At 39.0% G+C, this 24,506-nt stretch overlaps 1 protein-coding gene across 1 annotated transcript; it reads left to right on the top strand.

Moving 5' to 3' along the window:
• The first annotated feature begins 1,879 nt into the window (after window positions 1-1,879).
• Window positions 1,880-23,842, top strand: ext2 (exostosin glycosyltransferase 2). The gene is made up of 15 exons (XM_040135176.1): window positions 1,880-2,011; window positions 2,842-3,184; window positions 3,308-3,531; window positions 4,077-4,166; window positions 5,249-5,365; window positions 5,639-5,834; window positions 6,366-6,505; window positions 6,600-6,693; window positions 12,937-13,068; window positions 16,416-16,605; window positions 18,983-19,149; window positions 19,812-19,955; window positions 20,533-20,661; window positions 21,305-21,387; window positions 22,292-23,842. Exons 2-15 carry the CDS (start codon window positions 2,870-2,872, stop codon window positions 22,428-22,430), a joined length of 2,160 nt encoding a protein of 719 aa, XP_039991110.1. The 5' UTR covers window positions 1,880-2,011; window positions 2,842-2,869; the 3' UTR covers window positions 22,431-23,842.
• Window positions 23,843-24,506: the final 664 nt, after the last annotated feature.

The following is a 24,506-nucleotide window of genomic DNA, read 5'->3' as shown; positions in this document are numbered from 1 at the left end:
GGCTTTAAACTGATGACTTGTGATGCCAAGTACCTTCGTTATACGAATAATTGTACTCAGGAGTAACTTTTTGACTCATCCTGAAAAAGTTGCACTTTAGGTTTGATGTAAAGAATGTGTCATCAGTTTTAGAAGTGCTGAGTGCAGATGGATTTTGAGTAAAGAGGGCATGAGTTGTTCAGAGCCATATTTAAACCCAAGTGTAGGTGCAGTGTATTATGAGCATACAGTACAGCTCTGCTGGAGATCAAAGTCTACTGTTGAGCCTTATGGAGGTGCCATGGGTCACATGACACAGTGTGGATGGGAGGTGTCTGTTTGGTAACGCCAATGACACACTTTGGATCTGTCTCAGGAAATAGAACTACTGAGCTGGCCAGTTAACTGGCTAGTAAAATGAACAGCATAAGCAAATACACACCAATAAATCACAATAGCCTGTGGGCATTTTATTAATTTGTTTATTGTGTGTGTATTTATTTCTTTCATTGATCAATCTTTACTTTTAACTACTCTGTGACCAACAGTAGGCTGTTAGTGAAATCTGTGATCACTGCCCAACTGAGCAGATCATTCAAATTAATGTTTTTAATTAAACAATTGATATTAATATTTTTGAGCCATAACGTTTATTTTGCCATCAGTTTTTTTTTTTTTTCTGTTTTTTTTTTAATATAAATTCGACAACATTTTATTCCTTTAATATTCCCTAATATGTTCTAAAGTGTAAAACTTTTGAATCCCAGACAGTACTGAGGAGATACTCTGGTGAGACAGGTAGCTCAACTGAAAAGTACTGTTCTCACAGGCTCAAAGATCAACTTGGTAGCTGCATCACTCATTCACTTCAGACATAACAAGCTCCTGAGTTACTCTACTAATGCGAATACTTCTACTACTGTTAATTATGGCCGTCCGACAAATCTGTGATAACAACTTTACTATACTGCAGAGAGTATGAAATGAGTAGTAGGTCCACTGGGTGTACCAGCACAGACTTTCCAATAAGACATCATGACCCCCAAAAAAACAAGATGGTTCACCTCGAAATTATTTTTTTTTTTTTAGGTTTAGGTTCCAGGTTACAATACATGTGCAAAAATAACACTACATATCAGACTTTGTCAGGGATAGAATGATAACGTCCTGGATTTATTTCCATCGTTGTCCCTGGTGTTTACAGCCCAACCTCATCAAGACAGTGACAGTGTCCAATACTCAAGGTATTTGTAAATAAGGCTGAAGAGGTACTATTGATATAATCTTTTCAGAAAGCACACAAAGTAAGTAAAATAAAGAGACACATTAAAGACACTGGTTGTCTGACAAAGGTCAAGATTTAAATGTCACTGGATTAAAAGTAATTTATAATACCATATCAATATCTCCACTTTATATGAAGGAATAGTATTTTGCAGCCAACAGCTGATCAGTCCATATTCCAAGCTATCAGAAATAATCAAAAATCTCAAAATCCGTCCGCTAGTTTGACGAGGTGTATTGACCAAAAAAAGTAAGTGTGTTACACTCTTGGCCTCCACAGTTCGAAACATCTGCTGAGGAAGACCGTGAAGTGCGGTTGAAAGCTCAGAGAAAGGTAAGTTAGTGGACAGGTTAGGTTAACATATATATATATATATATATATATATATATATATATATATATATAGATATATAGATAGATAGATAGATAGATAGATAGATAGATAGATAGATAGATAGATAGATAGATAGATAGATAGATATAGATATATAGTAGTTATGGTAAAACATGTATTTAGTTTACCTCCAATCCCACCAGAGGGAAGCAAAGTCTCTACCTCCTGAGTCACAAATACATGTCAGACACGAAGAAGAATGACTTCCCGAAAATCACTGAAAGATTTCCTGGAGCGCTAATGTTAGCTTGTAGCTAGACTAGCATTAACACTGTTTATTAGTGTTGCCTGTTTTCTAACCGTAGCCATGAATTAAGAACGAACTGTTGAACCTCGTTCCGTTAAACGTCTCGGTGGGTGAAATATATACCTATAACGTTAGCAAATGGCTCTTTTTACGTTTTTTATAGCGTTTAATAACGCCAGTTAGTGAGCTAACTAAGCATGAATGTTTACACAGCTGGTTAAGCTAACGACTACGTTAGCTGCAGTTAGCCAAGTTAGCTTCCTTGTTAAATTAAGATAAAACAGTCTCTTCGCTATTCTGGCCGTGCACCGTGACAGTCCATTTCCCCCCCCTGTCATGGTCAGTGTTTTTGGCTTGGTGACAACGAGATTTTATCGTTACAATTAACTATACATGTCGTTGGCAGCGAAGTCATTTAACTATTAACAGCTTATTATTGTTACTCTAGAAAGTATGCACAGCAGTCTTGACATAAAAAATACAGAGGTTATGGGGGACTTGTGACCTGTGCATTACCAAATTGTGTATGTGTGTGTGTCTGCAATTGGCGATTATTTCTGTTATCGATTAATCCACCGATTATTGTCTCGATGAATCATTAATTGTTTTATATATATAATGTTAGAAAATAGTGAAAAATGCCCGTTGTAATTTCCAAGAGTCCTCAGATGGTTTGTGCAGTCCATCAACAGTTCAGAACCCCAAAATATTCAGTTTACTATAGTGTATGACAAAGAAAAGCAATACATTCTTACATTTCAGTAGCTGGAACCCAACAGAGATTTTAATGTTTCCTTAAAAATAACCATCAGTCACTTATCAAACTAATTGCTGACTAGTTTTCTGGTGATCAAGCAATCTGTTGATCAACTAATTATTGCAGCTTTAGTATAAACAGTAAAAAAGCTGTCACTGATCAGATGTCTGTCTTTACAGTGGCTGGTTGGACAGAGAGGTGTCAGGCATGTATACCCCTGGGAAATACAGCTCGCGGGGCCCTGCTCTTATTCCGCGGATGAAAACCAAGCATCGCATATACTACATCACCCTCTTCTCTGTGGTGCTCCTTGGATTAATTGCCACGGGGATGTTTCAGTTCTGGCCCCACTCCATTGAGTCCACAGCTGACTGGACCCTTGACAAACGCAGTGTCCATGATGCACCTCTGGTCCGTCTGCCTGTCTCCAGTCCCATTCCTGAGAGGGGTGACCTCAGCTGTCGCATGCACACCTGCTTTGATGTGTACAGATGTGGCTACAATCCAAAAAATAGAATCAAGGTAACTGCCTCTCAAAACAACCCTCACATCATCGATCTTACACAATTTAAGTATATCCCTTAAACATTTTGCAGGGTCCTTTGTTGAAATTTCAACCCACTGTGGAAATGGTTGCCTTTGTAGGTGTACATCTACCCTCTGCAGCGGTTTGTAGATGAACTTGGGGTTCCCATCAGCAGCACTGGACTGTCTCGAGAATACAATGACCTGCTCAGTGCCATCTCTGACAGCGACTTTTACACTGATGACGTCACCAGGGCTTGTCTTTTTATCCCTTCTATTGATGTCTTGAATCAGAACTCCCTGCGTATCAGAGAGACTGCCCAAGCTCTGGCAATGCTACCCAGGTAAAGATTTACACTAGACCCAGTTTTAATCATGGTGTTTTACTACTTTGTCACTTTCAGTTAATCTCAAGTCATTCTTCTTTATGAATCTTTTTCTCTAAAATGTATCTCGTGTTGTTATGATTGCTGTTAAAGCTCAAATGTAGCTTTTTAATACCCAAAAGATTTATCTACAGCTACTTAACCATATATATGTATATTGTGTAGGACGGAAACTAACAATTATCTTTTAAATACCAAAGAATATGAAAGATTAATCTGGTACATCGTAAAATGTCAGTGGTGACCATGCCCTATCACAAGAGCCCAAAGCAAAATTCCCCTTCTTTGGCCAGTATTTTTAAAAAAGGTTTCATAAAACAGTGGTATGGAATGGACTAAAGCATCTACATAACAGTGAATGTTGGATATTTTTATTTGATAATTATTTGAAACATTAACTGATTAGGAAACCTACCATAATTTAATTAAATCAAATTGATTAGCTACATTTTCTGTTTGATTAACCTGTCGTTCCTGCAGTAATCTTGTGTGTGTTTTGGTAGATGGGACAAAGGGATGAATCATCTGCTTTTCAACATGTTACCTGGAGGCCCTCCAGACTACAATACTGCCTTGGATGTGCCAAGAGACAGGTAGAGTATGTCTTAAAAGCCATTTTAGAATTTAAGAATGGTTCTTTATAATCTGACAGTAATCTTTGTGAAATCTAAAATCGCCACTAATGGTTCACTACCACGACGTCCTAGTATATTCAAACAATACAGCAGAATTACATTGCTGGCTTCCTTTAGTTAAGAGGCTGCATTAACGTAATGGAAATATGTAGAAAGAAATTTGATTAATTTCATTAACCAAAAGATGTCATCAACTGATGTACTACTAAAGTCAAGACAGACATCTACATCTTAACAATGATGTAAAACTACAAGTTTGATTCAAAACACCAGACAGGAGGGAAACATGTTGTCAAGATTCATGTTTTTAGGATTCCTGTCAGCAACGTGCCACTTGTAGGAACAATAAATCATTTCTTGTTTGTGTTCTGTTTCTGGGACAGATGAAATTACTTTTCATGCAACCATGGAGTATGCAAGCTTAGAAGCATTTACCATAACTGCAGTCACTCCTCAAGTGCTAAGAATGATTTTTTTATGAAGATGAAAAAGGTATTTACAAGCAATTTGGACATAAAATATTTTTAGGAGGCCTTGAGGAGACATTTCAAATCTGGTTGTATTTACCAGCAAAGAGCCTATGTGTCTCAAGATGTCCTGTAGGCTAGAGTGATGGCTGAGGATGTAAGAGGGTTTACGAACATGCAGCCTTGAGACAATGAGCACTATCTTTAACTATAAGGAATTTCCTGGGCTCATCCAGCTGGAGTCCATTTGGCATGGAGCCTCATCAGAACCAGGTGTGTGACTGACAGTGTGTTTCCATTTTATATTCTCATTGCCTGAGAATAGAACAGATTCCAAAATATAGGTACAGTTTATCATCTAGTGGACTATATGAGATCAATTAACCAGGTCGCTAAGCCTTGTTTGATGCCAGTTCATGTGCCACAGTAGCATATTTGGTAGCAAAAGTGCTCACAGGAAGCAAAAGAACCAATTAATGAATGTGCATTTTAAAGTATGTTCCTGTAGCTCATATCTGTTGAAATCCCCAATTGTGTTGAAACATTGTTACAATCCAGGTCCATTTGTTTCAGAGCGCTGCTGGCTGGAGGCGGTTTTTCTACATGGACCTACAGACAAGGTTATGATGTCAGCATCCCAGTTTACAGCCCACTTTCTGTGGATGTTGAGCTGCCTGAGAGACAGCCTGGGTAAGCAGGTCTCTCTCATTAACTCTCATCGTCATGACCAAATTACAGTCACTTTACCTAATTTATCCATCGACAGCTTCTCTACAGACGGTGCTCCAAGGAAACATAATGATGTGTGAAATTTAGAAAGGTCTTCCAAATAAAATAAAAGTAATTCTGGTTCATCAACACTCTTCAGGCTAGTCTTGATTACGGAGTTATTTGATTAAGGAATCAACAATATAAAGTACAACTTCATAACCAGTTGCATATCTCTTGTCTTTATTCCCCCAGGCCAAGGCGCTACTTTATTCTATCTTCTCAAACTGCCATCCACCGAGAGTACCGTGCTGAACTGGAGCGCTTGAAGGAGGAAAATGGAGAAGCACTGCTCCTCCTGGACAAATGCAGCAACCTCTCCCAGGGTGCTGCCTCTGCACGAAAACGCTGCTACAAGGGGCAGGTGTATGACTACCCACAGATCCTGCAGGTGGGAAACAAAGATGAAAAGTATCAAGATCTACTAAATTTGTTAAATGCACTACTCTCCTGAATTTGGCAACAAAAATCCAATCTGTTATTTTTGGCTTCATAATTACTTTTTAATACCTTCATAAGAAATTCTCATTTCAGGTCCTAACATTGAACCCACCAACAAATGGTGCTTGTTATAAGCAGAAAGGATGAGTTATGCATCTTTAAGCAGCTTACAGGCTTATGTTTTAACATTCAACAATGATTTAAACTGCAGTTCCTGGACCCTGAAAGTTCCTGGGCCTTTAATAAGTACTTCTGTGGGAGCAGGGACTTTTTGGGAGGTAGAAATTAAAACCCAGCAACTGAAACTGGGAACTAGGATACTGTTGTCAAAATGCAGTTAAAATTCCTAAAATGTTCTTTGGTTCTTGAATAAGTTTCTAGCAGTGAAAATGGGTCAGTAAAGCTTGGTTTTAGTTTGTTTGTGTGTACAATGCAAAATCACATGGCCTGTTAACAGTTTGCTCCCAATGTGTCTCCACAGGAGTCTTCATTCTGTGTGGTTTTACGGGGGGCCCGATTGGGTCAGGCAGCCCTCAGTGATGTGCTGCAGGCTGGCTGTGTCCCTGTCATCCTCGCTGACTCCTACATCCTGCCGTTCTCTGAAGTACTCGACTGGAAAAGGTCTGCCCAAGTCACCGAACAGTTGAAAAAACAAGTAAATGGTTTCAGTTTGCCATTTTTAGTTCACTAATTTAATGTTTCTGTTTCTTCCCAGGGCATCTGTGGTTATTCCAGAAGAAAAGCTGTCAGAGATGTACACCATCCTAAAGAGTATTCCTCACAGACAAGTTGAAGAGATGCAGAGACAGGTAATAGTCACGATGTCTAACTGAAGAGAAAACATCTCTCAGCAAAACTTATGTAAAGTGCCTTAGATTTAGCTGCAGTTTGAGAATTCAGATTGACATTGCATCAGAGGTGCTGTCACTGGGGTTAGATCACCTGTACATCATGTCTGAGATGTGCCTGTACCTTAACCACCCAACCAACCAGTCAAGTCTGTGGAAGCCAAAACAAATTTTTTGTGCTGTGCGACAGACAGAAATTTGGACACCACCCTCACTTTTGTAAGTTTGAATTTCATGCTTAGCTCAGTCTAGATTTTAAAAAGCTTTCAGAAGACTCAACTATGTTGATATTTGCTTGAGTGAAATGCACTGAAGACAGCTCATTCTCCCTTTCCATTTGATATCTGCATTGAGCCACAATAAACAAAAGTGAAAGCAGCTATGAGAGAAGTGCACCAGTTCAGCTGCTCCTCATTCTCTTGTATCAACTCTGGTCCATTTACCAATTATACTGGCCAAACAGACATTTTAGGCCAAGGGCTCAGAGACAGGCTTGGGGTTGGATTACACCAGACAAGCTCAAAAACATGGCTTGCTCGTGGGGTGGTGGTGTTGGGTGGGGGTATCCTGCTGTGTATAGCTCACAGCTAACTTGGTATCATAGATCTGAACTTGTTTTGTTATCCACTGGTCACATTACTCCTCTGCCTGCTCTGATGGCGCACAAATGGGTTGAATTGGTTGATTCTCTACAGAAGAAACTTAACTATAAGTTTGGCGAAAGTAATGGTGTACCGCTGTATAGGATTTTTTGTGTGTGTGTGTTATTGTAAGCACAAATCCACATCAAAAGCATCACGGTTTGCTTTTCTTTTGTTTTTGTTTTTTTTAATCTATTGTGAATAATAGTTTAAGATTGTAGAAACATAGTGGTGATCAAAATTTTCTCTAAACAATGTTTGGACAGAATTTTATATTTACTATATATAATTTTTTATAAAATATTGTATATGTATTTTATGTTTATTTTTATATTGAGTATCATTATCATATTTTAGAATTCCAAGACAGCAAGTTGCCTGCATCTTGCTTGTCTGACTTAGTTTAATACTTGATATTAAATAAAGAAATCCTGTCTGTCTTGCTGGCACAGAAAGGGAACTAGTATCATATTTTATAGCTTATTTCACCTTTGTGTTGGGGTTTTAACAATAGTTAAATTTCTTTGTTTCTTACCTGATAAAAATCCACATAAACACTTTAATTTTATGCAGCACATATACAGATCGAAAAGTATTTGTTTACACAGTTGGGAGACATGAGGGATTATTCAAAGCAGGTTCACAGTTCAGTGATGGCTTGACATGTCAATTAGCAGACAAAATTGAGCTCACATTAGAGAGCTTGTTTAGGCCACATTATGGATTTACCTCTTGAAGATAATGGTTCCATTCCAGTATCATCAATTGCGGTATTTGCGAGTAGTAAAATGCCTACTTGTGTGATTTATTTCCAGTAACTGCCAGAGTGCTCAGGTGCCTCTTAAGTTTACGAGCATATAATAGTTTATCAGAGCTCACCGGGACATGCTTGATTAATAAGAATATTCTGTCACTCATACAAATACAAGCACTTTACATGGCTCAGTCCAGCTCAGATGATTTGTTGTTATGAATGAGTAGGATCAACCATACAGTATTACAGTTAAAAAAAAAAAAAAAAAGCTCACATTCAGGAGTTCATTTACACTCGGATGCAATTCAGAAGCAAATAAATCGAGTTGTGTAGAAGCAGATATTATTTTGAAATGTTTCTGTTGGACATAATTTTTACGGATGAAACATTTTTCAAAATCTTCGATAAAAGGATATTATATTTAATATGCAGAATTATTTTCATCCATCCCATTAAGAGGAACAGATATTTAATAAGTTAATATTACATGGTGACCATGTGTGGGGGTTCTGCCATAACTTTGTAGTGTTCAGACAGTTATAATATTCATGCTGAACATGTCATAAATGTCTTCATGTCTGCTGATTATTGTTGTTCCTAAAACCAGCCTATAAGACTCCTTGATGTAGTAGACCACGGTGAAATTTGGGACAGACTTAGCTCTGCCTTGAAGCCGTATTAGAAAAAGTGTGCATTAAGTTTGGTTTCAGTGGAACGTTTGCTGGTATTTTCCTGACACGGGAAACAGGTCAGTCACATGGAGAAATGACATGGTCACTAAGTCAATAAGTGTCACAGTAGTCTCTGCATGTCTTCTTTCCACCTTCACTAATACTACTAAATCTAACCTTGCTTTCCAGAGCAGAGCGAGCAAGTTTCTGTCGAAATCCCTGTCTAGGCTTTGAAGACCTTGTCTCCCTGTATTTTAATGTGATACAGTGTCATGGAAGTGGGTTTCATCATTAAGAAACCAAAGCACAATGCAGGAACAGAAATGTAATGAATGAAAATTTGAATGAAATTTGTGAGGAAAATATTTGAATGTATGCTGAGAGCCTGATTTCTTAAAGCAGATATTCTAGCAAAGCTTGAACATTAATTTCGTCTGTGGTTGAGCTGATGTATTTCATTAGTTTGGCCAGCAGATGGCTCAGCAGCTTTTGCTTTCATAGTGTATCTGTCTTTGTTCACATGTTGTCTGACTTTTGTGCTTAAAAATGTAGAAATACGAATAGGCAGTGCATACTTATCACAAAGGAAATACCACATAATGAACAATTTTTATTTTACTTTTTTATTACAGTGTTAGGTTTTATAAAGAGTCAGAGGTATCTATGATATCAACAAAAACCCAACAACTGGAAAGATTGTTTAACTGTTTAGGTGATTTGAATCTGGTCCTCAAATTAGTATTCATTTTTTTTCATCAGTTGTCTTCCCGGGAAGTCAAGTGTGTTTTTTGTTCAGACCATTATTGGTAGTTGTTTTTTTGTTGACAACAGCAAAGTAACATCTACCTAATGAGCGGCACCGCAGTTTCAATTCTTCCTGCAGGGACAGAACATTTGGTTAACTTAAAGAGCAAGTCCTATCAGAGACCAGGTCAAATTGTGATAGGCTACTGTTGAGCTTCCATCAGTGGACCTACTTCAGACAGCAGAACTAATTTTCAAATGTTAGATGATGTAATAGCATCCATGTAGGTCACATTTCAAAAGGCCACATACTAAACAGCTGCGCATTGTTAACACTGCTCAAGTTGTTTGGGTCATACCCTCAAATTAGGACACATACACTAAAGATCTTTATTAGATTAGTGCAGTCAAATCAATTCTGTTATTAAATTAGAATATATAAGATGGGAAGAGGGAGTTATGGCCCAAGATCGAGTTCAATTTACTCTTCATCCTTTCCTCTACTTTTGCCTTGGTATTGAGCTTCAGCCTGACAACCAGCTTTTTTTATTTTTTGGTTGATCCAACTTGTCATCCCAATTTAGCCTCCCACACACAGTCTTTGTGGCCTCTCCAGAACAGTCCACTGGCTGCAGCTGATTGATAGTCAATGTCGAGTCTGCTTTTCTTCAGTCCAGCCTCCTGTTACATGCATCTCCTCGTACAGAACTGAACAGGCAGGATGATGACAGGTGTCAGTGGCTTTTTGATCAGTCAAATATGTAATAACAGTTCCTTAATCTTACCAGTCTATAGCTGCAAATTTGATCTCCTTGAGCAATCAACTGAGACCCTCCACCAGATTTCTATTCTTTCCTTACCCACACAATTGTTATCAGAGCTGGACTTTATCATGAAATTTAAAGTATAAAGGTTGAAGAGAAGAGGACACAGTGTAGTCCTATTGTGAGCCTTGGTGTTGCACTGCAGAATGTTTACAGCCTCACAAACCACAATTTTATCAGTGGGATGGTCTGTAATCCAGGAAACCATGGGGCTCACTAGCGCCAAGACTGTAATCCCACATGAAACCTGCTGCTAAAGCAGTGGTCTTCAGTCATGGTCGTCTAGACACAAAGTCCTGCTACCTTTTATTTTAGACATTCTAATGAGGACTGATTTACACCTGGGAGACCAGGTAATTATTATTAAAAAGTCGTCTGTGTGTTTAGAAATGTTTTGATCACAGTCAGAAGTAAAGTGCTAATAAATCTCTAGCAAAACAATATTCACAGTGAGTAGCTCACATGATTGAAAGAGACTTGGTTTCACTTCTGGTTTTGATTATGTTGAAAACGCTAATGATTGCCTGTTCTGTCCACAGCTCACTGGCTGCCAATTCGGGTCTATAGGTTGAATCATCTGTCAGACAGTTGACAACTTCCACTGAGTTAAACAAAGTGATGCAGACTACTGTAATCTAAACAGTGTCTGATTATCTGTTTGACCTTTATTTTAACTATTTTAAACAACAAAAGAGTGGGAGACCTCCAAACTAGAGGGAAATGACAAGATAATTCAGTTTTAAACATGCGTTGAATCGGGCGAGTGTTTTGTTGGACTTACAAATGAATAAGTTTTGGACCTGACTCTCTTGGGATTTTTTGCATTATTTTTCAATATTTCCAGCAGGTTAATAGTTACAATTTACATTGCACTTAGTTTTCTTTTTGGTGAAATAAATTTTGGTTATCTCATGGACTGAGTAGGTCTCAGTTGCAATATTTTGCTCTGCTTAACTGGAACTAAGTGTAGACTATAGGCTAGATGCTGCCATTGGAAGATGATGTAAGGGTTTCTCTTCCTCTCTGCGACGCTGTCTCTTCTTCCCCACTCATAAAAATTCCTGCAGGCGCTGGGAGCGGGTGGAGGGTGGTGGAAGGGGCCTCGGGCCAGCACAGTTTACTTTCTGCCTCCTCCCGGTTGGAAAAGAAACTTTCATCACTGGCTGATTTATGGGCCGTTGGGCTTCCCCCTTGAGATTAGAAAGTCTTTTTGGATCCCCCCCTCCCTCTGTAAAGATAAATGCTGTTTTTGTGATGTTGTACATCTCCAATGCTTCGTCCTATACACAGACGCGGGTGATTTAAGAAATGGTCACATGTTGTTCACGTGCCACTAAGGACTGTCTTTGTTAAACATAGAACACAAACATTAGCCAATAATAAATACTGGGGAATTCTAATAGGAAGACAAGATAGAAATATAGTTCACTGCTCTACACACAAACACTGAAATTGTCACATCCTCTACCACGGAACTGTGGGTCATTGAGGAGCTGGTGGGGCAGAGTCAGGTCAGTGTAGCATGGTGCCTCCTGGCAGGAGACAGTGTTGTTTAAAGCTTCATTGACTCTTATAGGGCCCTTTCGCCTCTGAACTGTCCCTTGAAGTTTCTTAATAGTATAGGGGCCTGCAGGACACGGGGAGGCTAGACACATATATCATGTTCAGTCGCACTACTTCAGATTGATCAGTTCATGGACAATATAGAATTTTCGGGTTTGTTTCATTGATTTCCCTTGAAATTTCATACTCACTGCATCTCAGCTGTAACAGAGAGCCTAAATCAGCTATCTGAATAAACAAATTCAGTTCACAGGTATTCTTTCTCATGCTTGCAGTCTTGGCTGAACAAACTATGTGAAGTGATTTGTGCATTATGGCAGTTGGAGTTAAGTATTCCAGCAGCCGATGTGATAACAGTAAGAGATGGGTTAAGAGTTCACTTATCATTAAAATCTGCTTTGCACATTAGAGATCTGTTGAAATAAAACAGGCACAGACAAAAGAGATTTCAGAGGGCTTTAGAAGAAGAATTGTTGAAGGGCAAGAGGCTGGAGAGGGCTGCAAAACTGTCTTTAAAGACATGGATGAGGGGGAAAAAATTTGATTTTACAGTTATGACTTCTTCTTCATGTAAAGGCCATACTCCATAGGATAAAAAATTTTTAAGCAATAACAATGTCAACATTTTAATGAATTACTGTCTGTTGTAGCCCACGTAAACATAGTCATCGCCTTCAGTAGAGACATAAAAAGTGCACCTATTGTAGACTAATTGTGGAAACATTAACGGGGTTTTACTGCACCTGTATGCAGCATGTTTTGATTTTTTTGTTGCACGTTTTTTTTCGTCAGTCAATGCAAATATCCAGTTCTGCACCTCTGCATTGTCTACATCTGTACACTGAATATCTCTGAAATTGAATACAAAGTGCATGTTTGGTTAATATACATTTTTGTAAATGTGCATTGCAATGTTGATCCTTCAAGCACGTTTTGTGTTTGCTCTTTTTTGGCTATTTTTGTTTGTATGGGTACATTTTAAGGAATTGTGTTCCATTTGTCCATAGGCACGCTGGTTCTGGGAGGCCTACTTCAGCTCCATGAAGGCTATTGGCTTGACAACGCTTCAGATCATCAATGATCGCATCTACCCATATGCTGCACGCACCTATGAGCAGTGGAACAATCCGCCTTTGGTGGTACGTAGCTGTGGAGATTTGATGCTGACATGCACTTTGCAAGTATTTTTAACTTTTAGCCACTGAGCAAGATTACTATATTATTATTGTGTCCTAACTTTCCATTATTGTCTGTCAGAAGAATCTGTTATTTAGCTATATCTATACCTTAGCTGCTCTCTTCCAGCAAACAGCTGTAAAATCTATACAGTTTGTGTGCTCTACTGTGCTGAGCCAGTCAGTTGTATTCCTAGAAGTCTTTTTAATGCAGACATTTGAATGACACCCATCTAGAAAGGAGCTTTGACAATAGACATGCCCACAGTGCTTGTCCACCCTCTTTTTGACGTGTAAATTGAAGCTGTGTGACAGTAGATGCCTTATCTCTTTCTGAAGCGCCACACATGCAGTGCTTCATAGTTTGGTATACACCCACCTAGCTCTGACGCAGCCATTTCGTGTCAGCAGTTCTGCACTAGGAGGATGCCTCTAGTGTGGTGAAAAATAAGTTCCTGCATGTCTGAGTCACTGTGTTAGTAGAGAGTACACTGGATGTGAAGAATGGTGTGTGTGTGTGTATGTTTAGCATCCCTGTGGTTGTGGGAGTTTGTGGCTGCAGACAGCTTGGCTGTGCGACCATCTCTCAGGAGTTGTTAAACAGCATGGTCTGATCTAGAGACTCCTCCATGTTAAACTTGTGGGGTGGAGGCATGTGAGCATGTGTGTAGATGCATAATAGTGTCTTTGCATCTGTCAAATGTCTGCAAGTGTCCCAGTATAAGTAGATCTACTGAAATGCTAAGATTAGAGAGGTGGCAGTCACAACACCGTTGCAATGGTGTAAACAAGCAGGGTTCTGAGGGGTGTTTTCTGATGTTTGTCATTTTAGTTCTGCTGAAACCTGTACAGTCATTCAGGATTGAGAGGTTTATGGTCAAACAGCTGCTCACTCTTGTCCATGGATGCTTATTTACTTCTGAGCGGGTAGCTTGTTAATCAGCAGTTACACTTGACATTGCCCATTTACGTCAAAATGTTTTGTCAGAGCGTCCAACCCCCAATCCAGTCGATCAGTATCACTCAGGTCTTAAGGTTTGTCCAGACCCAGAGAAGGTTAATTGTGTCAAGGTACAGACCTTTGGCCAATTCTTCCTCAGATGGGAGATGAAGTGTTTTCTCAATGGCTTCAGTGAATGGATGGTGAGAAGAACTTGCACAGAGCACTAAATAAATCAAGCAGACATTTTCCCCCTCTCCTCCTGTAGTTCTTTAGAATGGTAATTGGAAGCACATTTCCCTGGATTGCTGGTGCCTGTAGATGGGGGTTTCAGAATAAGGGACAAGCTGCTTTTTGTTTGGGATTTGTAGGTAGTGGGCATACTTGTAAGGGTTATATAGGATAAGAATTGAGGCAATTCAGACTTTCAAATTTGCCAGAGTTTAAAAAATTTTGTGGTGATTGGCACCTGGCTGTATGATCACTATCTTGTTTAAAAGTTACAGTACCATATTTGAACATTTTTGTTTTGACTCTGTTCTCCTGCACACAAAAGCCGGCACTTTACCCACAGTGTCCTTTTCTGAAGAAATTCAGCTGGCTGAAGTAGAGCCAAAATATTATTATTATTATTATTATTATTATTATATTATTAATGATAATAATAATAATAATAATAATAATAAAGCAAGCACTGTCCTAATACTAATGAATATAAGTGTATCTTATGATGCAGCGTTATTGTTTGCATCATTCAGCATGAATTGAAAGATTGGATCTACCGCTGCAGTGCCTCCAACATCTATGTACATTGTTAGTACTTTTTGTGCTGTTGAATGTAAAATTACAAAATGTGTTCGAATGGGAATGTTTCTACGGATAAACAGATAGGACGGACAGATAAAGTCATTTGAATGCTTCAAGTATGTAAGATTAATGAAGAACCACACGAGCAGTTCAAATAACCAAATAAAAGTTTTCTTTTTATGTGTAAATATAAAGTATAAAACCACATTAACTCCCTCAGATCTGTTGGTGACACTGAGCTGCGGCTTTCTTTTCATCTAATTTATTCTGTTTGACAAATGACTTAAGTGGTCTCTGCCTGTTTTATTCCGTTTTAATGCATCTGTGCTGCGTGTTAGTTAATCCCCCCTCTTGAATGACAACGTGAGAAAGGCCACAAGGGAGTTTCCACTTGCCAGTAAAGGGAATTTTTATTGGTGGAGGAGTGACTGGTGTTGTGTAAAAGGCAGTGTCTTTGTCTCTGTTGAAAGACTTGTGTAGATGCTGTGGAAGGAGCCACATAATCACTCTGTGGCCACCTGGGACCAGAGGAGAAACAGGGTTTATATGGACTTCAAGAAGCCCACAGATTTACTGTGTTAGATATGCTGTCTTTGGCCTTCTCAGACTAGTTGCCATTGTAACCATTGTGGAACATGTTTGGAGCCTTTGAAGTCTATCAAGAGTGAACCCTGATGCTTCTATATTTACTAGTCTTACAGTAGCACATGCTTGTAAATGTAATATATTGGTTGTCTTTTATTTCGGTTGAGAAAAAAACATTAGTAAACAAAAAAGGGGTTATTGGTTGCAAATAGACTAACACTAGTTTTCTCCTGTTTTGGTGTCACTCTAATCCAAGTGACACTAACTTTTAAAGTTTAGTATTTATTACACACATACCATCAGAGAAAACTCCTATGGCTTCCTTCATTTAATAGTGTCACTTGATCTAAGCTGAAGTCAGTGCTGATCCTAGGATTTACAGGCTGTTTTAAAAGGCAGCAATGATAGAGAAGCTTCCACACTCACATGAGATGGCCACTATTTACTACCTGGCAAACTCCACGTTTTCACTGTTACGCACTTCCCCCCTTCCTTCTCCCTATCCCACCCTATTTCACCCACAACCCAGAAGAGTTTGACCCATCATAATGACATCTGAAGAGCAGTAGATGCAAGAGTTTAGCCAACCTGTCTTGTTTGCAAACTCCCACCAATCTTTTTTTTTTTTTTTTCTTTCTGTCCTGCTGCTTCTGTAAGGTTTACTTGGCATTCTGACTGGAAGCTTTCCGCACTCTGTGCTCTGCCTCTGTTAGCCCCTGAGAGACATTATTGGACGATTCTTGCTCCATAATAAAAACCATCATCTGGAAATTACTGCAGGTGACCTCACTGTCCTGTGAAGCATTATTATAGTGCATTAAATCATGGAAAACATGACAGACAGGGCTGACACAGAAGACGTGGCTAGCTCTACAGTAGCTTTCCATAGAGATATAAAAGAATTAATTAAAAAAGGATGAAAAATGATGTTTGCAGCCTAAACTGCTCATGTTTTTTTTTCTTCTTCTGTCTTGTGTAGAAGTGGTCCAGTGTGAACAGCCCTCTGTTCTTGCCACTTATCCCACCAAGGGCACCTGGTTTCACAGCAGTGGTGCTGACCTACGATCGTGTTGAGAGTCTTTTCCGGGTCATCACAGAAATCTCCAAGGTGCCCAGCTTGGCTAAATTGCTGGTGGTGTGGAATAATCAGAACAAGAGTCCTCCTGAGGGTGAGTATAACAGATTCTCATCTAAAATAAGAAAGTTCATGAAGCCTTCCAAAAGATAAAGTCGTATATACAAAGTTGCCAGTTTATTAGGTAACAGCCATGCAATAGATCCTACGCTGGTGAAGGTTGTTATGTTTGAAGCTGTGGTTTGTTGTGCTGCTGAATTATTTTACATTATACTGAGAGGCTCTTCTAATATTTAGGGAATCCTCATTGATATAAACAGGATGGTCGCTAACACTCTGGTGCTTCTCCCCAGCTGACGGGTTTGGCCCTAACAACTTGTAACTTCTGCCAATCTTTGTAAAATTATCAGCTCGATAAAACAACAGTAGCTAACCTAGTAACACCACTAAAATGACCTAGCAACTTAATGTAGCTTCATGTTTTTCGTGGCCTAGTTTTCCTTTACCCTTTCTTTGTTCATGCCATAGGGAGGTTGTTAAGACACAAAGTAAATCCTCTGATGTACAACAGATGAGTGATAGAGGTACTTACTCTCCAGAATAAATGCTGTCATGACGTGCTGAATGCTACAGCCACTACTCTCTGGCTTTCTGTTTCACAGAGGATGAAGTGATAGCAGGGCATCTGAGATATTCAAACTTTACTCAGCACCCCAAGCATAGGCACCTATACAGTACACTTAATGTGCTTGCACCAATAAAAAAGAAGCCGTCAGTAGGTCCCAGTCCTGACTGACCAGCAGCGCTATGTGTAACTATGTATTTTTATTATTACCTGTCTGTCTACCTGTCTGTTTTTTTTGTCTTTCATTAATGCTAGTTTGTGGCACAAGACTTCTTCAGTCGTAGTTAATCAGAGATGTGTCATAGTAAGCTCTTAGTAATTGTTATTTATTGCTCCTTGCACTCTAATTATTTGCCTTAATATGTCAAATAAGTATACAACAGTTAATCGTGCCTTACCCCACTGATGGTATAACTCAGATGAAGACTGTTCTTGACCGGGAATTAAAGGAGTCTTGCTGCTGTAAGACTTGGCTAATGTAATGAAGAAGTGAGACAACTTTGAAGTGCTTCCTCGTGGCTGTGAGTTGCCTTTTCATTAGAGGCATCAGCGGCGCCTGGCTGGAGCTTTGTGACCCATTAGAATTAACAAGGGGCCATTGACAGGTCAGACTCATGGGGCTCAGTCCAATATGAAAGCAGATTTCTTCTCCATTTGCACCAGGCTTGATCTGATGTGTTTACAGGCTCCTATTTTTGCTTCCAAGTAACACAATGGGTTTTTTATACAGTCCAGCATTATTCCTTTTTCTGTTTATGAGTCTGAAGATCATTTTTTGTAACAGACTTAAATGTCATTATGTTTATCAAATTGTCTTGACATACTTTCAGTGTTTGTATCTGTTCTTACAAATGATCTATTGTACCTATACAGCAGCTGAGATTAATTCCCTCACTCCTACTCTTTCCAGCCTCTGAATAAAGGAAAGGCTGAGACCAACACGGACAGAGTGAAAGAAGAAACTCTGGCCGTTTAACATAGCAGTTTTCCTGACAATAGCTTCTGACAGGAGACCTCAGACGTGGTTAGGAGGACCTGGAGCTTCTCTTATAGGCTGCCAGGCCCTAGTTACCCCATTAATGAGGGGACACATTCTGTGTGATCTGCGTGTTTCATAGTCCGTGCCATGGACACTGCCCAAGATCTTTGAAACGGTCTCCTGAAAAAACACTATGTTGATCTGCCTCATGAAGAATCATAGTGTGGTTAGATTTGCATGTGCTTGAGGTTAGCATAGCGATACAAGTCAGTGTGTGAAGTTAAACTCTGTTTTCCACAGCCAGGACAGATTCAAATATCTCCGTCAGTGGTAAATGACATCATCATTCCTCAGCAATCTTCAGTCACTGATTGGCCACATTTACAATTTTGCTCAAATCCTAAAAATGTATGAATGATTATAGTGTCCCACTCTGTGTATATGTATCTATTAAGGGCTAAACTAGCAATTATTTTCAATTAATTAATTTGCAGATAATTTTCTCAATTAATTGATTAATTGTTTGGCTAATGAAATGGCTAGTGCAAATAGTGAAAAAATGCCCAAGAAATACCCAGAGCCCACGTTGATGTCTACATGTAGCTTGTCCAACCAACAGTTCATAATCCAAAGAGAGTCAATGTACTATTATATAAGACAAATATAATCTTCACATTTGAGAAGCTTGAACCAATTAATTCTGGCCAATTTTGCTTGGAAAATGTTTAGATGATTAATCCATTCTAAAAATTGTTGCAAATTAATTTTCTGTCAACCAATTAATTGACTGAGATGTTTCAGCTCTGTATCTGTGTATATATTACCAGACATGTGGTTGCTATCATTGTATTTTTTTCCTCCTGCCAGAGTCACTTTGGCCAAAGATCGGTGTTCCTCTCAAAGTCGTGCGAACCAAAGAGAACAAGCTGAGCAACCGCTTCTTCCCCTACGACGAGATCGAGACAGAAGCTGTGCTAGCAATCGATGATGACATCATCATGCTGACATCTGATGAGCTGCAGTTTGGCTATGAGGTGAGAAAAGACCCCCATTCAAACAAAAACCCTTAACCTTTACCATACTTTTCCATCTTTGGCAGATATTGCAGGGAGCCATTTCAAGTTGATCCCAGAGTTTAAAGTCATTCAGGGAGATTACAGTCTCATTCTCCACTAGTTGGGGATTTGACTGCCTGCTGGATGGGTGTGTGTTTGATGTGTGAAGAATGATGACAGCAGGTCTAGAGCTGATGCTTTCCATACCCACATACCTGCCTGGCCCCACTTAGCATGGTACACTCACCTGAATCCATTTAGAAGCCATTTAATAAAATTGTGCTAAGTTTAAGGATAATTACATGGAATTACAGGCAGGATAGAGGAGCTGTCTGTCTAGCTAGATGACATTGCTTCTTGCTTGCAGTAGAAGGCTCAGACTAGCTTCTGGTGTCAAGCCTGAGATATTCAGCCAATCAGAAAGCTATGTCTATCTGAAAATATTTTAATTTGACACGCAGTTGTGATTTTGGGCTCAGACAAAAATGTTCAGATATATTTTGAAACCTACGACTAAATTTTACATTCTTAATTCCCTTTTAAATACCACCAAAACATTCATCTTTTAGTGTAACATCTGTTCTCACTAAGTTCAGTTCACCTAAAAATTTCTGACACTCTCTCTTCTTGCCTGCTCCCAGGTATGGAGGGAGTTCCCAGACAGGCTGGTTGGCTATCCAGGCCGGCTGCACCTCTGGGACCATGAAATGGGGAAGTGGAAGTATGAGTCAGAGTGGACCAATGAGGTCTCCATGGTTCTAACTGGAGCCGCCTTCTATCACAAGGTGACCTGAGAATGCTCAGCTAAAATTAAGTAGTTTTGGCTGCTTGAGCTCTGCATCTTTCACAAAAGTTTCCCTTAGAGCTACTCATGGAAGTTAGATCTTTTGCTTAGTAATATTGCACATCGAACCAATTTTGAAAAGGAAATTGTCCATTATATTTGGAAGTCAAATAAAAAATGAACTTTGCAGAAAGGATTAGAGAATTTCCTATAGACCTCTGTTTTGGGTGTGTGTGTGTTTTTTATATATATATATATATATATATATATATATATATATATAAAAAAAAAAATAGAAAATATATTTTTTTATCAAAAAATATGATTTCAAGCTAGAAGGTTATCGTGATGGTCGAGCGGAGTGTTATAGGTAGAGCAAGGTTATCTCTCTTTTACTTAAAAGCTCACACACTCACTTATGTTCAGAGCGAACTCCACTGCAGTGGTTCCTTCTACATACTCTTGGGTCATCTGGTCAAACAGAGTCCACATTACTGTGCATAATGCATAATAACCTTGCAGGATAGCTATATGACACCCAGTATTCATTTGTTGTTTTGAATCTGTTTCAATTCCAGTACTTCAACTATTTGTACACATACAAGATGCCAGGAGACATCAAGAACTGGGTGGACGCTCACATGAACTGTGAAGATATTGCCATGAACTTCCTGGTGGCTAACATCACAGGCAAAGCCCCCATAAAGGTACATTCATAGCTCTGACTGGCCGGGGTACTCTAAGCTTGCGGGGGGAGGCTGAAGCCTGACAGAGGGGACCACCATCTCTGGGTCTGATCAGCTCTCACCCTTCAACTTCACTGCCTCTCCCCCTCCACATCACATTGACTGTGCCCAGGTGCAGGGGCCAGAGCTAAAGCCTGGCCTTAACCTTCCTTATCTTGGTGTCACTCACTGGCACTCCCCCTCTGAGTGTTTTCCTAAGCTCACCGGGGCTCACGCACACCCTGCCATCAAATCACAACCTGCACACTACCCTACGCCTGCACCCGTGCTCCACCTCCCACCATATCTCAAACAGGTTCCTTCAGAAAACACTCCACCCCACACCATCTGTCTTCCTCTCTCTGTGTCTCTCACTTTCTTTTCTCTTCTACACACACATACATTTGCAGGTCCAGATCATTGGGTGCAGGAATGTGTCGGGGTGTGCATGTGATGGAGGCTAGTAAATTCAAACATTTTTCACCACACCGTGCTTGACAAAAGTCCTTGTAGGATGTCATAGTCTTGTTTCATCAGACTGGACAGTTAGTTAGCTTCTGTCTGGGCTGTTTAAGTTTAACAAACCGTTAAAATGAGCTGACACTACTGGTGTGCTCCTGTTTAGGTGACCCCCAGGAAAAAGTTCAAGTGCCCTGAGTGTACTGCCATTGATGGACTGTCCCTGGATCAGACACACATGGTGGAGAGGTATGGCACTTTGTTTGTGAAATGTTGGATGAAATTATGACTATCTTATTTATTTACTCATTTGTCTGGTTGTGTCTTTGTTTTGTGTGTGTGTGTGTGTGTGTGTGTGTGTGTGTGTGTGTGTGTGTGTGTGTGTGTGTGTGTGTGTGTGTGTGTGTGTGTGTGTGTGTGTGAGAGAGAGAGAACAAACTGCAACTGGAAATCTCTTGTTCCTCTGTTTTTGTCTGTAACCTAAGCATTTTTGCATACATGCTTTACAGTCACCACATTACTTTGACTTGGTATTATTATTTTTGGTTTTTATTTTCTAAAAATCTTTTAAGTCATTGGTTGTTTTGAATATTAAAAAACATTTTAAAATCACATTTAAATTTGTTATACAAAAATGACCGTAAAACGTGAACTACCGTTTGTCTCACTGCATAATTAATCAAACACAACAAAAACTTTGCATAGTGACATAAAATTGGTTTGAAACTCGAATCAATATGCTCCTTTTGAAACCCCACTGTATTTATCAGTGAAATTAGATTTTTTTTTTAAATGTTACGCCTTAATTATGTTCACTCTTTGCAGTTACCTCTTTTAAAATTAGATGCAATGGTGTAATTCATGTCATACGTGTTTTGCACAAAGGCAAGTTCTGTGAGTAAAGCAAACATATACACACAGGATCAATGAATGGATACAGCCTCTAGCTGGCAGTAAGCAGAGATATAGACATAAATAAAATATAGAAATATGAAAAACCTTTTTGAGGAAGAAGGAAAGAAAGAAAGAAAAAGGTAAAGGCTTCATCCATATCATACACATCATTTGCAAACATTATTAATCAGAAGCTGCTAAATAAATACTGGGTTTTTAGCCTGCTTTCAAAGTAAATACGTTTTATTTTCATCCCTAGATCTGAGTGCATCAACAAGTTTGCATCAGTTTTTGGTACAATGCCTCTGAAGGTGGTGGAACACCGTGCAGACCCAGTGCTCTATAAAGACGACTTCCCAGAGAAGCTCAAGAGCTTCCCCAACATCGGCAGCCTCTGACCAGCCAGTAACAGATGTTTGGACATTGTTACAGCCTCAAAAGTTCAAGCTTTGTCACCATCACCATCACCATCACCATCTTTTAATTCAGACGTCACTATTCAAACTCAAGTGCTACATGCTTTTGTTACCTCTCAGTTCAAGTGACTTTCCCTTTGATTTTTAAATTGAACTTAAAACACAGAAATGTACTGGACCTTAAGTTAATATCCTGAATAAAAGAGATCACTAAAATCTGGGGATGGTGATAAGTGTGATGGTAGTGATCTGTCTGTTGCTGCTTAAAGCAAAAGAAATTTTCATTTACCAATGTTATGCATAGACTAATGTTACAGAAAGTGCTATTGAAAGGTCACCCTGAGTCTGATGTTTGACAGGCTGACTGATCGGAGGCTTTTGGTCCCACACTGTTACTGTTTTGGAGCTGGAAACATTGGGCTCCTTGTACTATGGAATAAGCATATACAGTGTATATATTTGTATTTTGCAGCAGTGCTGTATAATAGTCAAAATTTATGATGCTCCAACAAGGATTCTCTATTTTTCTCTTTCTTTTTTTTGTTTTTTTTTGTTTTTTTTGTTTTGCTTCTTTTCAAAAGCTGACATGGACCAGATTCTTTTAGCTGTACTGTATGAAAAGAAAAAGTAATAAATGTTTAATTTACATTATATATTGTAAATGATTTCAATTACATATCTATGTAGGCTTTATCAAATGGTTACCTGAATTTGATAAAACCCAACGTGGTGGCTAACAGATGATGTACAGTAAATGTTTCACACACGTTCTGTTTTACACAATCAGATTGGACTGTTAGACAAAGTTAGTACCATAAAACTAATGTTTAGAGTGAGAAACTGCAGATTTAAAAAAAAATATGCTGAGCTACTGGAACATCTTGAATTGTAATTTTATACTGCCTGAGCAAGTCTTTCATCATGTTTATAAGAAAATCAGCGGTGCTAATTGCAGCATCCACTAAGTCCTTTCATGAGTTTAGTTGTGTGTATGAGCACTGCATAAGCGTAGAAGTAATTATTTGTTTGGCATGCATTTGAAGACCTACTGTGTAGTGAATAATAGACAACTCCCAAATCCACACTTTTTAAAACAGATGAGTAAAAACTGTAGATGAAATGCTTTGTTTTTTATTTTTCCATTTTACATGTTTGTGTTTATTTTGTGTCTTTCTCATCACCAGTTGTCCGTATTTGTCTGTATTTAGGCTATGACATTGAGAGCAGCATAGTCTTTAAGATTTAAACATGGCCTTGTGATGTTTTTATTTGTCTCTTTTTATTATTTTAATAAGGTCGGTGAAATTGTTTTCAATTTTTTGACTGAGCTTATGTTTCCTGGTGTATATATGACTTTGTAATACATGGTAAGTAAAGACCACACCAATACGTCTCACGGTTTTAATGTTCTTTTTTTTTTCCATTTATGTGTGAGTGAAGTGGGAAGAAGATGAAGTCAGACGTTTTCCTTTTTCATTTTTGTCTTTAGTCCAATCTGAGACCGTCCAGAGAAGAACCTTTGTGACATGGCTGATCCACTGTTCCCTCCAGCCTGTCACCTGTTGTTAATATACACTGCCTAATCCACCCTGTTTAATGTCAGCAGTTCAAAAGGGCGCAGTTCGTATTTTTGTCAACTTCAATTAGCGTGATACTCTTGCGGGTTCTGCGATCTCATTTCAGCACTCGTATCCCTTCAACGGGACTGAAATGCATGGGGATTTCAGAATGTGACTACAGGGATGACACAATATTTTGGCACATTGGAGCAATGTAATAAGACACAGAAATTTTTTTTTTTTTTTTTTTTTTTTCAACACCAGCAGACAACTTATTCACAAGTTTCGGCCAACCACTGTCTTTAGCTGATGACTTGAAAGATTTTTCTCGAAACTGGAAGTGACTTGAGTGATCTCTAAATACTGATAGGACAATAGCCTTGATTGTCTTGATTTCCCTCTGTACACTGTGGTAACAGTGGATCTGCTGAGGAGCTGGAGGGAGCAACCATCATGCTTACCATGCAAGAAATCTTATCCTTTTATATACTGTATCTGT

The sequence above is a fragment of the Xiphias gladius genome, chromosome 1, assembly GCF_016859285.1.
Source record: "Xiphias gladius isolate SHS-SW01 ecotype Sanya breed wild chromosome 1, ASM1685928v1, whole genome shotgun sequence".
In the NCBI taxonomy this organism is placed as follows: Eukaryota; Metazoa; Chordata; class Actinopteri; order Istiophoriformes; family Xiphiidae; genus Xiphias; species Xiphias gladius.
This window is presented reverse-complemented; position numbering and strand designations above follow the sequence as displayed.